A 20,853-nucleotide genomic window follows, 5' to 3' on the forward strand; every position below is an offset into this window, starting at 1 on the left:
TGGTGCCACTTGCCCTGGTCACAGAGGGTGTGGGGCTGGCCCCAGGGACAGCGTTTGGGGAGGGCTGCCTGTGCTGCGTGTGCCAGCAGAACCTGGCAGGGAGGAGCAGTGGACGTGCAGCTTGGAGTCACCAAACTGATGCCTAAGCAGTTTTGCCCATCTCCTAAGGTCGGGGTTCCATGTTGATCAGCAACCACAAACCAGTGGAGGATATTTTGGGTTATTTGTTAGGAAATCTCAGTAACTAACAGCGCAGGATAAACCGCAGAGCACCATGGCAACCCGCTCAGGGAAATGCTAATAATGGGGATGTAAGGTGGGTGATTAACCTAGCAAAAGCAGAACCCTAACATTAAGTTGGGTGCAGATCTATGCAGAAAAAAATGAAGCCTTCCCACCATGAGCAGGCAGAAAAGCAGAGCACCACAAGCAGCCACAGGGCTGGCAGGGTCTCTGGGTGGGGGGAACAGAGGGTGGCAGCTCTGGCTGCCCCTCTGCCCCCTGCCACTGCATGGAGCAGCAGTGGGATGAGGGGTGATCATGCTGCTCCCCTCTGCTTTGTTGGAGTGTGGCTGTGTTGTTTGGCTTGGCTTTGCCACCAGAGTTATAAATAAAAATGTCTCTCCAAGAGTGCGTGACTCACGGTCCTCACCACAAGGATAACCTCTCTGCTGGGAAACCTGATCTGAGGACCGAACTGCAGCATGCAGGAATCATCAAAGACATTGCTTAATTAATGCACTTAATCCAAACGGAGAACAGATGAGCCCCTCACCCCACCTGGGTTGGGGGTGGGCTGCTGGAGAATGTGTCTGAGCCCCTCTGGGCCCTGTCCTGTGTCATCCCCAAGCTCCAGCTGCTGCCAAGCCAGCCTCAACCTGCTCCAGGGCCTGGTGGTTTCCCTTGGGCAGCACTGGGGAGCTGTGGCACTCGCTGACGTGGCCTCGAGCAAGCTCAGCAATTTCCTCTGCCACCCTGCAAGGGGACAGCTTGGTGTTGCCTCAACGTGAGGTATCCCGGAGTGTGAGGCTGTGCCAGCCCTGTCCTGGGCACAGCATCCTCCCAGGCTGGGACCCCTGCCCCGTGGGGAGGGGGATGCCCCGTGCCCCAGTGCCCCAGCCCGGGGGGACCTGGTTTATCCCGGGGGTAGGCGACGGCGGGGCGACAGCTGGCTGGAGGATTTGCCGAGGGCATTATTTAACGCTGTGGGTAAATGGAGGAACAGCAGCTAATTCCGGAGCCCGTAATCCTCTTCCTCCCCCGGGAACAACGGGGAGCGTGCCAGTCACGAACCCACCGGCGGGCCCCGGGGACGAGCCCCCGGCAGCTCCCCAGGCAGTGCCACGGGCCGGAGCAACTCCCGGACCATGGGGGATGTGCAGAAGGTAAGCGGGGTCCGGTGACATCCCACCGGCTCCAGGGGGGAGTGCAGCACCAGCCCTCAGTGGTGGTGCCAGGAGGGCTGGCAGAGCAGGGCTCTGCCTCGGGCACGTCCCCACATCGTGCCCAGGAGCTGGGAGCGGTCCCACACCCGGGGAGGGGGGAATTCGGGGCTGGGCAGATCTGCTGTGGGGCCACCACGAGCCTGAACACCTTGGGAGCTTGATGCTCACTCAGGCCATAGACACAAGGTACCCAAAGCCAGCAGCTCCCCCCTCCCAAAGAAGGGACCTGGCACCCCACAGGGCTCCCCCAGCACCCCCTGCCCCCAGGGGCTGCTCTCCGTCATCCAGAAGCTGAAGGGATCCCCGGAGCAGGAGCTCCGCATCGTCCTGCTGGGGCTGGACAACGCGGGCAAGACCACGCTGCTGAAGCGCCTGGCGTCCGAGGAGGTCAGCACCATCACCCCCACACAGGTAGGGGCTGCTGGGGGCCACGGGCAGGGCAGAGGGCGCAGGGCACACCCATCCCCTGGGCGACACTGGGGTTTGTGTCCCCATGCAGGGATTCAACATCAAGAGCGTGCAGTCCCACGGTTTGAAGCTGAATGTTTGGGATATCGGGGGGCAGCGCTCCATCCGCCCCTACTGGAAGAAGTACCTGGGCAGCACAGACCTGCTGGTGAGTGGGGCAGCTCCCCCAGGCCTGTGCAGGGTGTGTGGGCCCCACAGAAGGGCTGTGCAGCCGGGCAAGGAGGAGCCCCTGACTGTCCCTTTCGTCCCCATGGCAGATTTACGTCATTGACAGCGCTGACCAGAAGCGTTTTGAGGAGACGGGGCAGGTATGAGTGGGTGAGGGGTGGCTGTGGGGTCCTGGGGCTCAGATCTGTGTGGCATCAGCTCTTTGGGGATGAGGGGGAGGCAAAGCTGTTCTGAATTATGGGGCCATGCTGTCCCCAGAACTCTGAGGGAAGGCTCAAGATCTCAGCAGGCAGAGATACCCCACTCCATGGCCCAGCAGCTCCCCCTGAGCTGGGATGCTCCAAGGGTGCCCAGCACAGGGGTGACAGTCCCTGGAGAAAGTGACCCCTCAGTCCCCAGCCCTCATCCCACCCCCCAGCACCCCATAAGTGATACGGCCAAACAAAGGTTTATGAACAGCAAATTCAGCTACAAACCCTGGGATTGGAGCTCTGAGAGGGGAAGGTGAGACTCCAAGTGCCAGCCCCGGCTGTTCTGCCACCAGACGGCCATGTGGGTGTGCCAGACAGCTCGGGACTGCCAGGAGCCTCCTGCAGCTGCCCTTTGCCCAGGCCTCTCAGGGCTGGGAGGATTCCAGTCCTCAAGTAGCCCTGCATGTGGCTCCTGGGCTGATGGAGCTCCAGGAGATGAAGCTCCTTTGGGAGCTTCTCTCCCTAGGGATATCAAGATCTCACAGCTTCCTTATCTGCCATGAGCACCAGAGAGGAGGGATGGGACATTTTGAGGGCAGAAGTGTCCAGCCCATGCTGGGCAGCTCCACGGAGGAGGGCAGCAGCCCTGGGAGAAGCTTCTCTCTTGGCAGGAGCTGGCAGAGCTCACAGAGGATGAGTCCCTGACGGGAGTCCCGCTGCTGGTGTTTGCCAACAAGCAGGACCTGGTGACTGCAGCACCCGCAGCTGAAATCGCAGAGGGGCTGAGCCTGCACACCTACCGCGACCGGGAGTGGCAGATCCAGGCCTGCTCAGCCCTGTCTGGGGAAGGGGTGCAGGTAGAGATGGGGGCCTGTGGGCTCTGCAGAGCTGGGCCCAAGGGCCTGTGCTCACATCCTTCTTCCCTCCAGGATGGGATGAACTGGATTTCCAGCCAGATCATGAACAGGAAGAAGTGAGAGCTGCCAAGTGCCAGACGGGACTGAGCTGCAGGTCCCTACGCCACGGCCAACTCCCCATGTCCCTCGGCTGCCCCCGAGCCTCAGCTGGGCCCTGAGCCTCAGACTGCCATGCTCGGATGATTTTCCCACCCAGTCTTCCACAAATCAATCGGTTTCCCCTCTCCCTCCCTCCTGGGCTTCCACGGGCTCCTCACACCCCATATCCCCTGCAGCCCCCGTGCTGTTGGAGGGAAGCACATGTCCCACCGTGCTGAGGGCTTGCACACCTCCAGCATGAGAACCTGCCCAGGACTTGTGCATCCACACTGCTGTCACACCCCACAGGGGCTGCTGTGACCCCCACACTGCCCCGGGCACCCCGACATGGCACTGGCTGCACCGCCAGGCACCCGAGTGCCGTGTCCCCTGTGCTCCCGCAGGATGGGACCGGTGCTGCCCTGGCAGCTGCTCGGGAAAGCCTCCCTTCAGCACCTCTCACTGGCCAGGGGATTCCCCATGTGCGCACAGGGCTCGGAACAAGCACGAAGACAGGACCAGTCACCACCGGAGGGATCTGCCCGGTGCCGCCCAGGGGTCCCTGTACCCTGTCCCTGTTGGTACCACACGCGTTGTGTCCCAGCCGCGGCTGCTGTCGCCGGGCCGGAGGTGCCCATGCGGAGGACCGGGAGGTTCCGCTCCCCGGCCCCCGCGGCTGCCGTGGCGGAGGGACGGGGGGAGACCTGCGGGGCGGGGCGGGGGCTGCCCTGCGACCCTCAATAAAGCGGCTGTGACCTCCTCCATGCTGCCTCGGCCTGTCCTTCCTGCTGACCCGCGGGGCCGTTCCCGAGCCCATTGTTCCCGTTCCCGTTCCCCGTGCCCATCCCGGGGCCGTTCCCGAGCCCATCCCAGGGCTGTTCCCGATCCCATTGTTCCCGTTCCCCCTGCCCATCCCGGGGCCGTTCCCGATCCCATTGTCCCCGTTCCCGGGGCCGTTCCCGACCCCATTGTTCCCGATCCCATTGTTCCCAATCCCATTGTCCCCGTTCCCGGGGCCGTTCCCGACCCCATTGTTCCCTATCCCATTGTCCCCGTTCCCGAGACCCGTCGGGGAGGGTCACGTGTTCCGCGGGCGGCACGAGCCGCGCACGTGAGGCGGCCCGGGGAAGGCGGGCGGACTACACCTCCCGGCAGGGCCCCGCGCCGGCGCGCACGCGTAACGCGCGCCGTGAGGCCGTTCTGCCCCCTGCTCCCGCCTCCCGCCGCACTACAGGAGCTGCGCGCCCCTCTGGCCCCGCCCTTCTCGCCTGCTATAGGCGGGCAGTGATGCCGCTCACGCCTGGAGGCGGGACCACAGTGACTGCGGGTTTCTAATTGGCTACTGCGGTTACGAGGCGGGGCTGAGGGCAGGGCGCCGGAAGGCGGAAGCGGAGCATGGCGGCGGGTGCGGGCGGGCTGGTGGCGGCGGCCGCGCTGCTGTTGGCCCTGGCCGGGCCGCGCCCGGTGCCCGCCGAACTCACGGATGGCAACAGCGAGCACCTGAAGCGGGAGCACTCGCTTATGAAGCCGTACCAGGGTGAGCGCAGGCCCGGGGGGACGCTCGGGGCGCCCCCTGAGCAGCCCGGGCTGATCCGCGCTCTGTCGGCTCCTTTGCAGGCGCGGGCTCCGCCGCGATGCCGCTGTGGGACTTCACGGGCAGCACCATGGTCACCAGCCAGTACGTGCGCCTGACGCCCGACGAGCGCAGTCGGGAGGGCTCCATCTGGAACCGCGTGGTGAGAGCCGGGGGCAGGACGGGCGGGGGTCGGCACGGGCCTGGCGCCTCACGCTCTGACGGGGCACGGTGTCTCCCACAGCCCTGCTTCCTCAAGGACTGGGAGCTCCACGTCCACTTCAAGATCCACGGAGCCGGCAAGAAGAACCTGCACGGGGACGGGCTGGCGCTGTGGTACACGCAGGAACGGCTGACACCAGGTCGGTGCCGCGGGCGGCTGGCCCGCAGCACACGGGGCCCGTCCCGGGAGGCAGCTGGCCAGGGACGGCTCGGAGCTCCCCGCTCTGGTTTCGCTAGGCTGGGCTGACGTGTCCCGTGTGTTCTGCCTGGCCAGCAGTGCCATCAGCCACCTGCTTGGCAGCGAACAGCTGGTACAGCTCAGAACTCTCTGAGCACAGATTCTCACTTCCTTCTGTCTCTTCCTCTCTCCACTCCTCTGCCCTGTTCCAGGTCCTGTCTTTGGCAGCAAGGACAACTTCCATGGGCTGGCTATTTTCCTTGATACCTATCCCAATGATGAGGCCACAGAGGTGAGTGCTCCAGGCAGCTTGTGCAGTGCCCAGCAGGCTGTTCCCTTCCTGCTCCGAGTGTTTCTCACCTGATCCCAGGAAAAGTCTCTCCCTAGTTGGGCATAGTCTGCTATTCCTGTCCTGGGAGTTGGAAAAGAGAAGAGTTTGTGTGCCTGAATGGAGATAAGAAGCTCTTGCTCTTTCTTGTGCTGCTCTTGGCTACACAGATGTTTCCAAGGCATCTTCTCTGCACAGGAGAGCAGGCACAGAGCTGGTGTAAACCCAGCACCACCTACCAATATTCATCCTGAGTATTATTCCCTGACCTCTGTGCTTTGGATACTCATCCCATGATGTTTCTTCCCTTATTTTCTCTTTGCAACCTCTCTGTATCTGAAAGAAACTCCTGGGCTGCCTTTTTGTTCCAGAATTCCCCATGGCCATGGGACAGATCAGTCCTGTGAGGGCTGGGGATCCTTTTCTTGTGTCCTGCTCTGTGTTTGTGGATCTCATTATGGCACAGTCAGAAAACAAAACTGTGCTTTGGGGTCTGTACCATCAAAACCATGATACTTCAAAAAGCACCTGGAAATGACCCATCTCCCTGTTGTCTTGATGCTCATGGTAGCTGAATTCCTGCCTCCAGTTGTCCTCTCCTGGTGTAGGTAATCCACTGATCACAAAGCCTTGTGTGTGGTTTTGCTGCTTCTGTAGATTTCTGTCCATTCTGGGTCTTGTGCTCTGTTCTTATGCTTTTTGTGTTAAAGGAATGACTGGATGTGGCACTCAGGGCTAGCTGACAAGGTGGGGATTGGACTGAATGCTCTCAGAGGTCTTTTCCAACCTAAATGATTCTGCGATTTTTACCCAGCCACTCTGCAAGTGTGGGACACTCTGGTTGCCCTGGCCATGGAGTGCAGGGTGGGTTCATTCACACAATCACAGGATGAGGGTCTTGAAATGGGAGCTCAGGAAGGGAGGCTCTGCTTTAGGCAGCTCAAGCTTGGTTCAGAAGCAGCTTTAGGTGGAGCAGCAGCCGTGCACATCCCGTGCCTGACCAGGGCCATGCTCCCACCCTGCGGGCTCTGGCTGTGCCCCAGAGCTCCCTCAGCGTGTCCCCTGTCTGTCCCCACAGCGTGTGTTCCCCTACATCTCGGCCATGGTCAACAACGGCTCCCTGAGCTACGACCACAGCAAGGACGGGCGCTGGACGGAGCTGGCCGGCTGCTCGGCCGACCTGCGCAACCAGAACCACGACACCTTCCTGGCCGTGCGCTACTCCCGCGGCCGCCTCACGGTGAGACCACGGGGGGCTGCTGCTCAGGGGCAGGGCTGGCTCCCCCAGGGGCTGGAGGTGCTGTTCCAGGCTCAGCCACCTCCAGCTCCAGAGAGGTGCAGCCATGCAGGAGAGTGGCGTGCCAGAAGTGGTTGCCTGGAGAGGGTGTGGAGTGTCCCTCGCTGGAGATGTTGATGAATCATCTGGACACAGTCTCTGTGATTTGGGATGGCCCTGCTTGAGCAGGGAGGTTGGAGCCTGTCCCATGGTTCTGAACATTCCTGGTGTGACCCTCTCCTGGTTTTGCAGGTGATGACTGACGTGGAAGACAAGAATGAATGGAAGAACTGCATCGACATCGCAGGGGTGCAGCTGCCAACCGGGTACTTCTTTGGTGCTTCTGCTGGCACTGGAGATCTCTCTGGTGAGAGGGGCTTTGCTCAGGGGAACACGTGGTGGTTGGAGCCTGGATTAGGTGACCCTGTCTTGGCAGGGGAGTTGGATCTCAACCCTGAAAACTCTGTGATTGTAACACTGGATGCACTGGATAGTTTCCATTGCTTCCTTTCTCTGGATTGTTTACTGGGCTCTTGAAACCCTTTTGGGACCCATGGCTGGGGAAAGGAGGCACCTGAGAGCTAAGGAACCTCTTTGGATTGCAGTTTGATACCTGGGGATGAGGGTGGCTTGAGAGGAAGGAGACTGGACCTGGCAGAGGACAGTCTGAGGGGTGCTTTGAGTGTGTGGACATCTCAGAGCTTCTGATGGTGTTTGCTGCTCGCGGTTGTTCCCCAGACAATCACGACATCATCTCAATGAAGCTGTTCCAGCTCATGGTGGAGCACCCTGTAGAAGATGAGACCGTTGACTGGACCAAGATCGAGCCGAGGGTCAGCCTCCTTAAATCCCCCAAAGGTGAGCCTGTGGGCTTTGGAAACCTTCCGTGGGGGATTGGGAGGTCTGGGAGGCATTGGAGGCGTGACACCTGGCAGAATTCCCCAGGAGCCGAGGTTCTGTTGGTGTCTGTAGCTGTTCTTTCCCTTGCAGACAACGTGGATGACCCGACGGGGAATTTCCGGAGCGGGCCGCTGACGGGCTGGAAGGTGTTCCTGCTCCTGCTCTGTGCCCTGCTGGGCATCATTGTCTGCGCCGTGGTGGGAGCCGTGGTCTTCCAGAAACGCCAGGAGCGGAACAAGCGTTTCTACTAGTGGAGAACCTGTGCCCAAACCCATCTTTTTTTATGGGGAGCTGTAAAAAAACTGTGGTTTCTAAATACTGTTTCTGAGAAATACCCGAAGTATTTTCTTACCTGTCTGTTTGGCTGTAACCCCTGCCCGGCCCTTGGCCTCCTGCGGGTTGGACTGAGGGGGATGATGCCCGCCGGCTCCCCAGAGCTCTGCTGTGGGAGCCTGGAGGTTGCTCCCTGGTTTTTCCAGAGCTCCCCTCACCTTGCTGGGACTTGCTGTGCTGCCTGGGGCAGGTGTGAACATGAGGGGCTGAGGGGAGGGGGTGCGAGTGGGGCATTAAAGGACTGACACCACCCGTGGCTCTGGCTCTGTGTGATGGGGAGAGAAGGGAAGGAGGATGGGCAGTGCTGAAGGGACTGGGGGCGGTCTCAGCTTGGTGGGGGTGCAGGGAGGCAGTCCTGGGAGGATCCCAAAGGCTCCGCGGGTGGCTCTGCGCTCTCGGCACCTGCCGGGGATGCGGTGCGGTCTCCCGGCGGTTTCCGGAGGAGCCCCGGGAGGGGGTGGCGGTGGGACGGGACGGAGGGGATGTCCCCGGCCGCCGGTCCCGCCCCGTCCCGCCCCTTCGGCGGAAGAGAGCGGGGCCGTGTTTCCGGGGGAGCGGGGGAGCGGCGGTGCCGCCAGCGTGTCCCGGGGCCGGGGGCGATGGGCCCGGCCCGCCGCAGGGACGCGCTCCGGCTGCGCGGCGGAGGGTGAGCCCGGCGGTACCGGGGGGTGAGCCCGGCCGTACCGGGGGGTCGCACCGGGGGCCGGGCGGGCTCGGGGGATGCTGTCGCGGTGCGGGGGTCCCACGGTGCTCTGACCCCGCTCCATCCCGCAGGTCCCCGCCGCTGCTGCGGCTCTTCCCCGGCCGCCTGTCTGCCTTCCCGCTGTTCCTGCTGGCGCTGCTGCTCGGCTTCGCTTCGCTGCTCTGGCTCCAGCTCAGCTGCTCGGGCGAGGGGCCGGAGCCGGGGGGGCAGCACCGGGGCGCTCCCCGGCAGCCCTGCCCGCCCCCGGCCCCGCCGCAGCCGCCCCAGGAGGAGCCGTCGTGGGCTCCGCACCGGCTGGCGCTGCTGGTGCCCTTCCGAGAGCGCTTCGAGGAGCTGCTGGCCTTCGTGCCCTACATGCACCGCTTCCTCAGCAAGAAGAGGATCCGCCACCGCATCTTCATCCTCAACCAAGTGGATCATTTCAGGTATAGCGTCTCCGTGTGCCGAGGGGGTCCTGCCTGAAGCTCTGGGAGTGCTGGGAGGGTGCTGCAGAGAAGCAAAGGACCAGGACAGTGGGATGTCAGGGGCAGTGTGTGATGCTCTCCCCAAAGCTGCTCATTCTAGAGCTCAGAGATGGACAAAGTGCTGGTTTGCTTTTTTCTTCCTTAGCAAGAATGGAATCTTAGCACAGAATCCTTTATCTTTGGGTATTTTAGCTTTCTCCCCAGTGTCACAGGTCTGCAACAGCAAACATATGGGGACTGTGAAAGTGAAAGACAGGCCATGGGGTGTTTGGAAACGCTGTCACCCCCAGCTCACTGTACAGAGAGAAGCAGGGGTGCAGTTGCAGGATGCAGTTCTGTGTTTGCACGTGTCCCTGTTTGGGGACCACTCAGACACTGAGCATTGCTGATTGTGGCAGGGGGATGTCGGGACAGTGGCTGCTGTGCGTGGCACTGAGAGCCCCCAGTCCCGTGGCAGGTTTAACAGGGCATCCCTGATCAACGTGGGCTTCCTGGAGAGCGGCAACGACACCGACTACATCGCCATGCACGACGTGGATCTCCTGCCCCTCAACGAGCACCTGGACTACAGCTTCCCAGAGGCAGGGCCCTTCCACGTGGCATCCCCCGAGCTGCACCCGCTCTACCACTACAAGACCTACGTGGGTGGCATCCTGCTGCTCACCAAGCAGCACTATGAGCTGGTGAGCTCCTGGGTGGGGTGTCCTGGACAGTCTGGAGCAGGAGCTATGACATTATCATGGTGAACTTGGGAGGTGGGGACAGGAATCAAAATGGTTTGGGGACAGAGCCTGTGGTCTGAGCTGCTGGGGGCTGGACAGGGGAGGCTGGGCTGGTGTCTGCTCCTCTGAGGCCGTGGAGTTGTGCTGGACCTTGGCTGCTATGGTGCTGCTCTCGTTCCAGTGCAATGGCATGTCCAACCGCTTCTGGGGCTGGGGACGGGAGGACGATGAGTTCTATCGACGTATCAAAGGAGCTGGTCTCCAGGTAAGGGGTCTCTGCACCCTCCTGCCTTGAAATTGCCCTTTTTTACGTCTCTTCACCTGTCTCTCACTGTGACCACCCAGTCTGGGGTCTAGGGAAGGCAGCCCTGTGCTCCAGCAGCAGGTGCAGGAGTTTTCCAGTAGCTTTAGGGAAGCTCTGCTCTTCTCCCAGGTCCGTCGTCCCTCTGGAATCACAACTGGATACGAGACTTTCCAGCACCTGCATGACCCAGCCTGGAGGAAGAGAGACCAGAAGCGCATCGCTGCACAGAAGCAGGTGAGACCTGTGGTCCAGGGCAGCCACGGGAGGTTGGGGCTGTGGTCACCACGTGCTCTGAGCCCTCCTTGCTCCTGTCCTCCTCTGCCAGCTCTGGCTCCCTCCCCAGGCCCTGGGCGCTTCTCCCTGCCAGCCTGGGCCAAGCAGTCTCTCTCTTCCTCAGGAACAGTTCAAGGTGGATCGGGAGGGAGGCCTGAACAACGTCAGGTACCGAATCGAGTCACGGACAGATCTGAGCGTGGCAGGAGCCCCTTGCACCGTCCTCAATGTCCTGCTGGACTGTGACACAAACGAGACCCCCTGGTGCACGTTTGGCTGAGCCCATCCCCGCGTGCCAGTCGCGGGCTCTGTGCTGGTGCCAAGGCTCCCTGGCTGCCGTGCAGCTGCCTGGAGCAGGCAGGGGTTTGCAGCGGATGAGCATGGCAGTGCTGGCGAGACACAGAGGAGCAGAAGAGGCTGGGAACTGGACTTTGCTGGGAGCTACAGAGGAGGCTGAGAGTGGGACTCGCTGGTGTCGCTGCAGGTGCTGGTGCTGCCTCCCAGGCAGGTGCAGGAGGTGGCTTTCCTGTGCTGGACATGGCTGAGCTGCCACGCAGCTCTGAGGACAATAAAGAACTGTCAGGGCACCTGTGAGTTGTGAATGCCCTGGGCTGTGCTGGCAATACTCCATTTTCCTGTTCCCTTCACCTTCCTTCAGCACACCTGTCCTGGCTTGGCCCCAGCTCCTCTCTGTGTGACAGGTGAGCTCTGAGCTGCTCTGGCAGTCTGAAACGGGCTCTGAGAGAGATGGTGCCTCTTCCAGCTGCCAGGTGCCCCCAGGGCTGGGCTGTTGGCATTTCACTGCAGGAAGTGGTTGTGGTTGAGCCGTGCCCGAGCCCCAGCACCCACAGCACTGCTGGGTGTCAGCACTTGCAGGCCAGGACCTCTTTGGGGTGATGAGGAGAGTTCTGGCTGTGCTTTCCTTTCCTTGCCTGTCTTCCATGTGTGTGCTGCCTCAGCCTTTCTGGAGGGGTTGGAAAATCGGATGTCTACCCTGGGGTCTTGGCACAGGTTGTGGGTGCTGCTGCCTCCTCAGGCTGGGCAGACCCAGCTGAACAGCCAGTACCTCTCTGTTCAGCCCCACCACTAGCACTGGCACCAGGCCCTCTGCGTTTCCTGGCCCCTTCTGTCCTCGTCTCCTGCCTGCCACTTCCTGGAGTGGTTGCTTTGCATCCTCAGAGAGAGGCTGTTGCCATCCTGGGAAGACGAGTAGCTCCAGAGAGGAAGGAGGGAGGGAAAAAAGCATCAGAGCCAAGTGCATGGCTCATGGACCCTGTAGGGGCTGTGGGACGGGGTGTCTGGAGGGATCTGGTGCCTCCTTTCTGTGCTGCTCTGGAGCTGGGAGAGGAGTCTGGAGCCCTTGGACAGGGTGTTGGGGGCTGCCTCTGAGGCAGGGGTTGAGGTGCTGGTGCAGTGTGGTGAGGATCTGCTTTGCAGCATGGAAGCAGCAGGCTCAGCCTTGGGGCAATGTGGGGCTGTGGTGTCCAAGAGCTCCTGATGGCCTCTCCAGCCTGCTGGCTCCAAAGCAGCACTGATACCTGGCATGAATGTGCTGGTGACATTGGACAGCTGGTGCACTTCTCCACAGGTGTTCCAGGACCAGTGATGCCCTTCCTGTGGGCAGCCAGGGGGAGAGACTGGCCCAGCAGCCCCACTCCTGCCTCTCCATGGCATGGGTTTGGGATCAGCCATCTGTGTGGCAGCCCCTTCCTGGTGCCTGAACCGCAGCCAGGGCTGGTGGAGGCAGATCAAAGTATTTCTCTGTGCCGTTCAAAATAGATGACACAATTTGGGGCAGGTTTCATAGAGACGTGGCTGTGCAGAAACAGAGAGCATATGTGCACCTCGCACTTGGCTCAGCACTCCAGGCTCCTCTCCCGCTGCCTGGCAGCTATTTCTCAGCTCTGCTCGCAGCCCCCTCATCCCTCGGTTGCTTTTGTGGAAGAGGCACCCTGCTGGAGACCCGGCTTCCTTTTATAGCCCTGAATGTGACTCGGAGGTCGCTCGGCTCTGCTGCCCCCCCCACGCTTCGGGATCGGCAATGGCCCAGCGGGAGGGGATGAAGTTTTCCCCCATTGCCTTTCCACAGATGGATCACACCCTGCCTGCCGTCCCAGGAGCCCTGCAGAGCGCAGCCAAAAGCCTACCGGCGTTCTCAGGCTCTCAGCAAGCCTGAGGAGAACATCAGGATGCTCAGGGGCAGAGAGGGCCCCTGGAGGGCCAGCCCTGCCCTCTGTGACCGCCCCTTCTGGGGTCCCAATCACTGTTGAAGCAGGTGCAGCTGGTGATGGCTTTTATGATGGCTTTTATGGCTTTTAATTGATGGCTTTTATTGCCAGGTCGTTATAAAGTGGATTGTTCCAGAGCTGTTTGCTGGTGGACATTTGAAATTGCTGTAGTATCTTAGAGGGGGGCACTGGGGGGGTGAGGTGAGCAGAGAGAGGGGACTGGAGGAAAAAACCAGAGGAAGCTGAAGCATCTCTGCCTGGAGAAGGTGACATCCCTGCCTGCTGGAGTGACCCGGGCAGGGCCAGGCTCCCTGTGCGAGCTGCTATCCAGGCAGATGTGCTCGGGGTGTGCAGCCCCAGGAGGAGCAGGAAACGGGGCAGACGGGCAGAGGGGTGCGGCTGTGAGCAGCGCCCCGTGAGCCTCCCGGCATCGCTGAACCCGCCCGGGCCGAGCCCTGGGGTGATGCCAGTGCCCGCGGGATGCCGGGGGGCCCTTTCCCGACTGAGCTCCATGGCAGACACATTCCTGAGGCCAGCACGATGGGACATGGCACCTGCTGGGAAGGGCGGCCGTGTTCAGAGGCCACGCCGGTGCCGCCGGGCACAGGAGCTGCGGGGAACAGGGGCTGAGGCCCGAGGGAGCGGAGCGTGCCTTGGCACCGCACCGAGGACGCTGCCAGCATGTGAGCCCGGCGAGCAGGGACCGGGGACAATGTGTGCGTGTGGGAGAGCACTGGCAGCACAGCTTGAGGACTCGGGTGTGCGGCGGAAGGAGCTGGCAGCGAGCGGGGTGCGGGCACGCCGGGCTGGGCACGGTGCGGTCCCTGCCGGGGACAGACGGCACCGCGCCCGGGACGGAGCAGGGCTGCTGCAGGTGTCCTGCTCCCAGGGACACCGCTGACCCGGTCCACCCCGTGCCGCGATCCTCGCTCCCTGCGGCTGCCAAAACCGGCTCCAGGATGTGATTCAGAGGGATGGAGCGTGTCCCGTCTCACTGGCGCCAGGCCAGGCGGGAGCCCCACGGGGGTACGCCGTGTCCCCGGGGCTTTGGGACGCTCCTACCCACCCGCGGGTGCTGCTGTGAGGGGGGACACGGGGTTGCCCTGCTAGAGGACGGCACAGAGTGTGTCCCGTGGAGTCGAGACCCCTTCTCCACGCCGCAGGTACCAAGCAAAATATTTCTCTCCACCCTTGGCGGGCGATACCCGGGAATAGCAGCCCGCCTGTCAGGGGTTACCGGGAGCCCACCGGCGCCGGTGCTGCCGGTCCCGGAGCTGTAACTGGGGGGATTTGCGGGGCTCTCCCCGCCATTGGGAGGGGGTTCCATGCAAGTGTCGGCGCCGCACGCAGCCAGCGCGCCCTGCCCTGCCCTGCCCCGCCCCGCTGGTGGGCACGGCCGGGCCGTCCCACTCCTTCCTCCTCCTCCTCCTTCCTCCTCCTCCTCCTCCTCCTCCTCCTTCTCCTGCTGCTGCTGCTGCTGCTGCTGCTGCTGCTGCTGCTGCTTCCCGCCCCTCCCGTCCCGCCGCCCCCGCGCCGCGATTTGCCGGTGCCGGCTCCGCCCGCCGCCCCGCGCGGCCGCGGCCGAGGGGCGCGTTCAAACGCGGCGAGGGAAGGAGCGCGGAGCGGAGCCGTGCGGGACCGCAGCGCCGCCGGCATGGTGAGTGCGGCCCGGCCGGCCCCATCCCCCTCCCTGCGGCCAGCGGGGCTTTGTCCCGGGCTCGGGCTCGGGCCCGGGCACCGGCTGCCCCCTCCGCCCTCTCCGAGCCGGAAATTCCGGCGGGGCTGCGGGGAGGCGCGGAGGGGCTGCGCGGGACCCGCGCCCGCCTCCCCTCCAACCCTGGGTGGAATGGGAATGGGAAAGGGAAAAGGTTTGTGGCGGTATCCTGCCTGGGCACGGCCGGGATTGGGAGCAGATCGCGAAGGAGCCAGGCTGGCCGGACCGGTGTTTTGCCGCCTGGAGGGTGATCCCCTCCCTGCCGCAGGCAGGACACCTCCGGGCTCCCCCGGCGCTTCCCAAACCTCCCACAACCTGACCTACTTCCTCGACCGCCTGTGCCGGGAGGAGCCGCTGCGGGGCTCGGCCGAGCTGCTCCCCAATGCCGGGGGCTGGACGTGCATCCATGCCCCCCCGCTCCCAGCATGGGAACATCCACGTCCCCCGTCCCCGTGCACGCCCGGTGGCACCGCAGGCAGCCCCGATCCTTCCAGAGGGTCCATCCCCGGTGCCCTTCCTGGGGTGCCGGTGCCCGGAGCAGGTGTTGGGCTCGCAGAGGGAGGTGACAGCGCAGGCCGGGAGCTGTCAGACAGGTTTGTGCGTGGCAGCAATTAAAAGCGGGGTGTTTGTTTACCCGGCGCGTGGTGCTGAGAACCAGGGCAGCTTCCTGGGTGTAACCCGGCCCCGGAGCCCTCGGCGAGGCTGGGAGCGGTGCTGGGGGCTCTGCCTCGCCCCTGCCACACTCTCTGTGTCCCCTGCACTGGTGTGAGGCCATCGTCCCCTCCCTAGAGCTGGGGAGCCAGAGCCGAGGCCGAAGGCATCCTCTCATCCTTCCTCCCCCGGCCACCTGCGCAGGAAGCTGCATTGTCCCGTCAGCATCCTGCCCCTTCCCACCGCCCTCCCTCTCGCCATGTCCGGCCGCGGGGTCCCCGGCACGCAGCAGCAGCAGCTGGGCTGGGGCCGCCTGCTCCCTGCCCGGGCTGGGGAGGGAATGCCCGTGGATAGAGGGGGCCGTGTGGAGTTCCCCAGCGAGCTGCAGAGCCCGTGCCGCCCATGCCGTGCGGGAAGTGCCCCCGTGGTGCCGCAGAGTGCCCATCGCGGGGAGGCCAAGCTGGTGGGCATCCCCAGGGGCATTTTGGGGCGGTCTCCAGAGGGGGTCCGCAGCCGGAGGTCCCGGCGGGGAGGTTGGGTGCCGCCGGGCCGGGGCTGGCGCCAGGCCTGGGCAGGTGCTGCCGGCTCCCGAACTCGCCCGCCTGGCTGGGCGGCAGGTGCCTGTTCTGGTGGCGGCCCCGGCCGCGGGCGGGAGGTGGGGCTGGGTGTGGGAGGAGGCGCTGCACCGTGGTGTGGGCAGCGGCGGGGAGCCCCCGCCCCGTGCCTGCTGTGCCCTGTCCCCCGGGAAGCCGCACGGGAAATGGCAGATCCATCCTAGTGCCAGGAGCCCGTGTGGGCCCTTGGGGCTGGCCGGGAAAGGGGGTGCCGGGGGTGTGTCCCGGCTGCCCGGCATCGCTGACTCTGTCTCTTCCCGGCAGTGCTGGTTCTGGGCTTTTCTCTAATTCTCCATGGCAGCAGCACAGGGTCCTGTGACCTGTGAGCCCGACACCCGTGTCCTCGGCACCTACCTCTCCTCGGAGCCCGTCGGCGTGGTTGGCAGCATGGGCAGCGTGGGCAGCCTGGTGGAGAAGCAGGATCTGTCCCCCCTGGAGCTGCGGGCCCCGCTGGGCGGCTCGCGGGGGCTCCGGCAGCCCGACGGGTTGCTGCGCAAGGGGCCCAACCAGCGGGAACTCTTTGGGTACCTGCACGGGGCCAAGAAGGAGACGCGGATGGAGCGGAAGCACCAGACATCGGCTGCCTGCTACAAGCGGGACTACGAGAGCGACCGCGAGAACCGATCCCCTGAGCGCTGCTCCCGTGAGCATCACCGTGGGGCCGACTTCTCCAAGAGCTCCCTGCCGGAGCGGGGCCGCTTCGACAAGGTGAGGCTGTGAGGGTCTGAAATACAGCCTGGTCTGCGAGAGGATGGGGATGGAACAGGATGATCTGCACCCTCCTGGATGGGGTGTGGGGATTTGAAGATGTTCAGGGATATGAAGTGGGGAGTGTGGCGGTTCTCTCTGGCTGTAGAGGCTCATGCTTGACCTTGCTCTTGTTTTTCAGTGTCGTATCAGGCCCTCGGCCTTCAAGGCAGTGGCTGGGAAGGGGCTGGTCTCCATGCAGGGCCTGTCCTCGTCCAAGGGGCAGAAGTTGTCCAAGAGCAATGGGAGCCTGCACACGCTGCTGTCGCAGAGCAGCACGGCGGCCCCGCAGCACGGCCCGCTCCGCACCCACCTGCTCCACGCCATCAGCCTGGATGAGGCCTCTGACTCCAGCCACAACTCCATCCAGAGCTTCCCGTCCTACGGCTCCCGCCTCAAGCCTGCCCAGAGTCAGTTCAGCGCCTCCATGGGCCACATCAACCACATCGGGGGCTCCTTGGACAGGGTTTCCCGGAGCCCCAGGGATACCCTGGCCCCTGAGAAGATGCCCCTGTCCTGCAAAAGCATGGCCACCCTGAGCAGGCTGCAGAGCCCCGGCGAGCCCCCGCCGCCATATGAGTTCTCCTACTCGCTGGAGGACGCGGTGAAGCAGCTGGAGGACCGGCTGCAGGAGACGGGAGGGGAGCTGAGGCAGCTCAAGAGGAGCCTCAGCGAGACTGAAGACCCCTTCACACAGGTGAGCTGTGCTGGGTGCCCCAGGCAGGGATGTGGGGGTGGAAGGAACAGTGAAGGAGCTGCTGTGGTGGGTGATGGGCTTGGAATGACCAAGCGTGGGAGAATCAAATATCACAGGACCTCTTGGGGTCCCTCCTGGGGCTACAGCCTCTCACCAGTGTCCATCTGGGCTGGCAGGCGTTTGAGGACAAGCAGCGGCTGTGGCTGGACGAGCTGGAGGACCTGAAGCAGATGTACATGGCCCGGCTGCAGCAGGTGATGCAGCAGGCGCAGCGCGGGCAGCGGGCACTGCAGCTGCAGCTCTACAAGGCACAGCAGGAGAAGAAGCGGCTGCAGGAGGAGCTGAGCCTGCAGCAGTGCCAGTGCGAGGAGAGCAAGCTCCGGCAGCCCCAGGGCGAGCATGGCAGCCCCAAACTGGAGGAGACCAAGTGGGAGGTGAGTCTCCTTCCTTTCCTTTCTTTCCTTCCCTCCCTATTGCCACCCTCCTGGCTGTGGGGCCAGGATGGGGGCAGCAGTTCCCTGCTCTGGTGCCACTCGGGGTCACAGTACGGAAGGGATGAGCCACATGTGGTGCTTATGGTCTCCCAAGAGGACAACTTGGGGTGCTGCCACCTCTGGGGTCCTGCTCCCCCAGCCCTCACTGCTCATTGTGCCCTGCAGGTGTGCCAGAAAGCAGCAGAGATCTCCCTGCTGAAGCAGCAGCTCCGGGACACCCAGGAGGAGATGGCTCAGAAGCTGGGGGAGATCTTCAGCCTGAAGACGCAGCTGCGGGAGGCCAAGGCAGAGGTCCAGGCCAGGGACTCGCAGCTGGCACAGCTGGCAGACTCCTTCCAGAGCTCCCCGGAGCCCGGCACCTCGCTGCCCCTGGGCGATGACCCCATGCCGTCGTGCCAGGACTTCCCTGGCTGCGAAACTGATGACTCCAAGTGCCGGGGCCTGCAGAGCGACTCGGCGGAACCCCTGGAGCGGCAGGTGGAGTGGCTGTGGGCAGAGCTGCTGCGGGAGCGGCGTCAGGGCCAGCTGCAGGCTGTGAACTTTGAGCTGGAGAGGAAAACGTGGCAGGAGGAGAAGGAGAAGGTGCTGCGGTACCAGCGGGAGCTCCAGGCCAGCTACATGGAGATGTACCACCGGAGCCAGGCGCTGGAGCGGGAGCTGCGGCAGCTGCGGGCGGAGCCCAGGGATGTCAGGATCGATTCGCCCTGGATCGAGCGGGTGGAGTCCTCCAAGATCTGAGGGGCGGGACGCCAGTGGGACTGAGAAGGGGGAAGGTCTCTTGCCGCTGGAAAGGGACGATCTCAGGGTGTGCACAAGGACACACAGCGCTTGGCGCTGCCCTGGCCTGAAGGACCGATTGCCACAGGGGAGCTTCTCCTTCTTGCAGCACCTCAGGCCCTTCTGGTGGGGTCTCTGGAGGGTGGGGGGTCATCTGTGCCAGGGTGGGGGTCTTGCATGTGCCCCGTGCTCTGACTCCAGGAGTGTTTGCCCTGTGATTCCTTCTGCCATGAGGGCAGAAACCAAGCACCCTGTGAGACATTCCCTGTCCCTCCTGCTCTGCTGCTCCTGTTTCTACAACCCAGTAACTTAATGTCTTGTGAGGAGAAGCTGAAGCCCTGTCCCCCACCCCATTGCCTTGCTGCGGGGGTTGCAGCTACTGTTTGCAGTGGCTGCCTTGTCAGCAGGGCCCTGGGGCTGGTGGTGCCTCTGGGCAGGCAGAGGAGGAAACCCCGAGGAGTTCTGGTGCTGCTGGGAGGGGGCAGCTGCCCCAGCACCTGCTGGGGCTTCTCGTGTCCCCAGTGTGGAGCTGCTCTGCAGTGGAGGTGGTTGGTGCAGCTTTCTTTGGGCTGAGATGGGGGAATGCCTTGTGCAAGGAGGGATGGGAACTGGTGCTCTGCCACACGGGGAGGAACTGGGGTGGGAGAGAGGACTGGGGCATGTGCCTGAGCTGGGGAAGAGCTGGGGTCCCCCCTCCCAGGGGAGGTGAGGGAGAGCAGGGGAGCCCAGAGGCGCTGAAGGAGAGCCCTGCTCTGTGCATGTCACAGCAGAACCACGTGAAGGCCGGGCCCAGCCCCACACCCCGTTCCTGCAATAAACCCGCATTTCTCTCTCCCAGCCTCTGCTCTGCTTCCCTCGGGGTCGGGGGGCTCCGGGCCGTGAGGGTGGGGGTGAAGGGGACGGTGTGGGGCCGGGCTGGGCGGTACAACAGGCAGGGCATGGCCGTGAGTCACGGCAGGGGCCGGGCGGGCTCCCGGGGCAGCCTCGCCCCTGTCCCCGCTGTGGTTTAACCGAGCCTGGACCCCCCCAGCCCTCCCCCCGAGCACCAGGACCACTCTGTACAAACCGAAGACACCTTTATTCACCCCACAGCGCTCAGCATCCCCCCATCAGTCCTCTGGGCAGAGTCCCCAGAAATAGCTGTGCGGCCCGGGCAGGGGGACAGGGACCCGCAGGGCCCCTGGGGGGCACAGCCCGGCCCTGGCTCTTCACAGCGGCAGGGGAAGGGCCGACACCTCCTCCAGGCACTCGTCGTAAGCCTCCTGGTACTCCTCGTGGGGCTTGATCAGGATGACACAGGTCGGGCGCTTGGAGCCGGCTGCAGCTCCCAGGTCCTGAGGGAACACAGGGAGGCCATGGGGGGCCAGCTCCCTTCCCGAGGTGAGAACCTCAGGAACCTTTTCCCAGCTTGTCTCCTACAAGCTGCGAGCTAGGCTGGCAGAAGGGACTGGCACCTGTCTCACGTGCCATAATTCTTCCCCAGAGTGGGTCCACAGAGCTGCCTGCACCGGAGCTGAAGCTCCAAAGACACCGACTGCCCCCCCAGCTCCCTGTCTGCAAAAGAGCCGGCCCCAGCCCAGAAGCCTGGCAAAGATGTGCTGGCTCTGTCCCGGAGCTGCTGCAGGAACTCGATCATGACAAACAGCTGCGACTCCACAGTGAGACACTCCTACACCTCCCCCCGTCCCTTCTGGCCTCGGTCAGGGACAAGCACTCGGGCACCGCATTTGCAGCTCCCGGGACGGCTCCGGTCACGGCCGGGGCTCCTCACCGTGCTCTCTGTCACCAGGGCTGGTTCTTCCCCCGCCCCACACTCACCGTTTTGGAAGGGACGTATGCGTACGGGAGGCTCCTGTCCTCGCACATAATGGGGATGTGGCAGTAGACATCGATGGGCAGCGTGTCCCCGGCCAGCACCGTGATCCTGCGGGCACAGCCGTGTCAGCGCCCGGGCCGGGGGCTGCACGGGCCCGCGGGACCAGGGCAGCACTTACCCCTTCTCGCCCTTGTTGATGAACTTCTGCACCTCCTTCACGCCGCGGCGGAGCTGCTTGTGCTTGGTCGCTGCAAGAGAAGCACGGCGTGAGGGGCTGAGTGAGAAACGCGGCGTGCGGGACCGCACCGCGCCGCCGCCATCACCCGGGCCCTCCCCGCCGGCGCCGCCGGACCTTTCCTGATGCACTTGAGCAGCTTTCGGGTGAGTTTGCGGGACGCGAGCGGCTGCGCGATGGGGTTCAGGAAGTCGAGCTGCTCCCGGTACGAGAGCTCCGGTGTCGCCTCCGCCTCGGCCGCCGCCTCCGGCTTCTCCCGCGCCATGGCCGCCACAGGCCGAATCCGCTTCCGGGGCGCGCGCCGCGCCGCGGGCGGGACACACACCCGCCAGCTCTC

At 63.8% G+C, this 20,853-nt stretch overlaps 5 protein-coding genes across 6 annotated transcripts; 4 read left to right on the forward strand and 1 right to left on the reverse strand.

The window, feature by feature from the left end:
* Positions 1 to 1,311: 1,311 nt before the first annotated feature.
* Positions 1,312 to 3,614, forward strand: LOC118692138 (ADP-ribosylation factor-like protein 3). The gene is made up of 6 exons (XM_036391776.1): positions 1,312 to 1,385; positions 1,713 to 1,856; positions 1,945 to 2,061; positions 2,171 to 2,221; positions 2,944 to 3,129; positions 3,202 to 3,614. Exons 1-6 carry the CDS (start codon positions 1,368 to 1,370, stop codon positions 3,247 to 3,249), a joined length of 564 nt encoding a protein of 187 aa, XP_036247669.1. The 5' UTR covers positions 1,312 to 1,367; the 3' UTR covers positions 3,250 to 3,614.
* Positions 3,615 to 4,654: 1,040 nt separating this feature from the next.
* On the forward strand, positions 4,655 to 8,327 carry LMAN2 (lectin, mannose binding 2). The gene is made up of 8 exons (XM_036392016.1): positions 4,655 to 4,804; positions 4,885 to 5,003; positions 5,085 to 5,202; positions 5,453 to 5,532; positions 6,647 to 6,808; positions 7,097 to 7,211; positions 7,583 to 7,702; positions 7,835 to 8,327. Exons 1-8 carry the CDS (start codon positions 4,663 to 4,665, stop codon positions 7,993 to 7,995), a joined length of 1,017 nt encoding a protein of 338 aa, XP_036247909.1. The 5' UTR covers positions 4,655 to 4,662; the 3' UTR covers positions 7,996 to 8,327.
* Positions 8,328 to 8,531: 204 nt separating this feature from the next.
* Positions 8,532 to 11,168, forward strand: B4GALT7 (beta-1,4-galactosyltransferase 7). The gene is made up of 6 exons (XM_036392040.2): positions 8,532 to 8,723; positions 8,852 to 9,205; positions 9,702 to 9,927; positions 10,148 to 10,231; positions 10,400 to 10,504; positions 10,668 to 11,168. Exons 1-6 carry the CDS (start codon positions 8,560 to 8,562, stop codon positions 10,821 to 10,823), a joined length of 1,089 nt encoding a protein of 362 aa, XP_036247933.1. The 5' UTR covers positions 8,532 to 8,559; the 3' UTR covers positions 10,824 to 11,168.
* Positions 11,169 to 14,313: 3,145 nt separating this feature from the next.
* N4BP3 (NEDD4 binding protein 3) lies at positions 14,314 to 19,297 on the forward strand. Of its 2 annotated transcripts, XM_036392017.1 has the most exons (5): positions 14,314 to 14,428; positions 16,015 to 16,458; positions 16,640 to 17,194; positions 17,371 to 17,628; positions 17,854 to 19,297. In XM_036392017.1, exons 2-5 carry the CDS (start codon positions 16,045 to 16,047, stop codon positions 18,424 to 18,426), a joined length of 1,800 nt encoding a protein of 599 aa, XP_036247910.1. In that variant the 5' UTR covers positions 14,314 to 14,428; positions 16,015 to 16,044; the 3' UTR covers positions 18,427 to 19,297. The 2 variants fall into 2 exon arrangements, with proteins under 2 accessions (XP_036247910.1, XP_036247911.1); XM_036392018.2 differs by lacking the exon at positions 14,314 to 14,428 and having other exon boundaries at positions 15,935 to 16,458.
* A 230-nt stretch (positions 19,298 to 19,527) lies between these two features.
* NHP2 (NHP2 ribonucleoprotein) lies at positions 19,528 to 20,800 on the reverse strand. Its single transcript, XM_036391663.2, has 4 exons — positions 20,634 to 20,800; positions 20,460 to 20,529; positions 20,284 to 20,389; positions 19,528 to 19,799 (listed from the first exon to the last, which is right to left on the reverse strand). Exons 1-4 carry the CDS (start codon positions 20,779 to 20,781, stop codon positions 19,674 to 19,676), a joined length of 450 nt encoding a protein of 149 aa, XP_036247556.1. The 5' UTR covers positions 20,782 to 20,800; the 3' UTR covers positions 19,528 to 19,673.
* Between the last annotated feature and the right edge of the window lie 53 nt (positions 20,801 to 20,853).

This window comes from Molothrus ater, chromosome 15 (genome assembly GCF_012460135.2).
Source record: "Molothrus ater isolate BHLD 08-10-18 breed brown headed cowbird chromosome 15, BPBGC_Mater_1.1, whole genome shotgun sequence".
NCBI classification, from domain to species: domain Eukaryota; kingdom Metazoa; phylum Chordata; class Aves; order Passeriformes; family Icteridae; genus Molothrus; species Molothrus ater.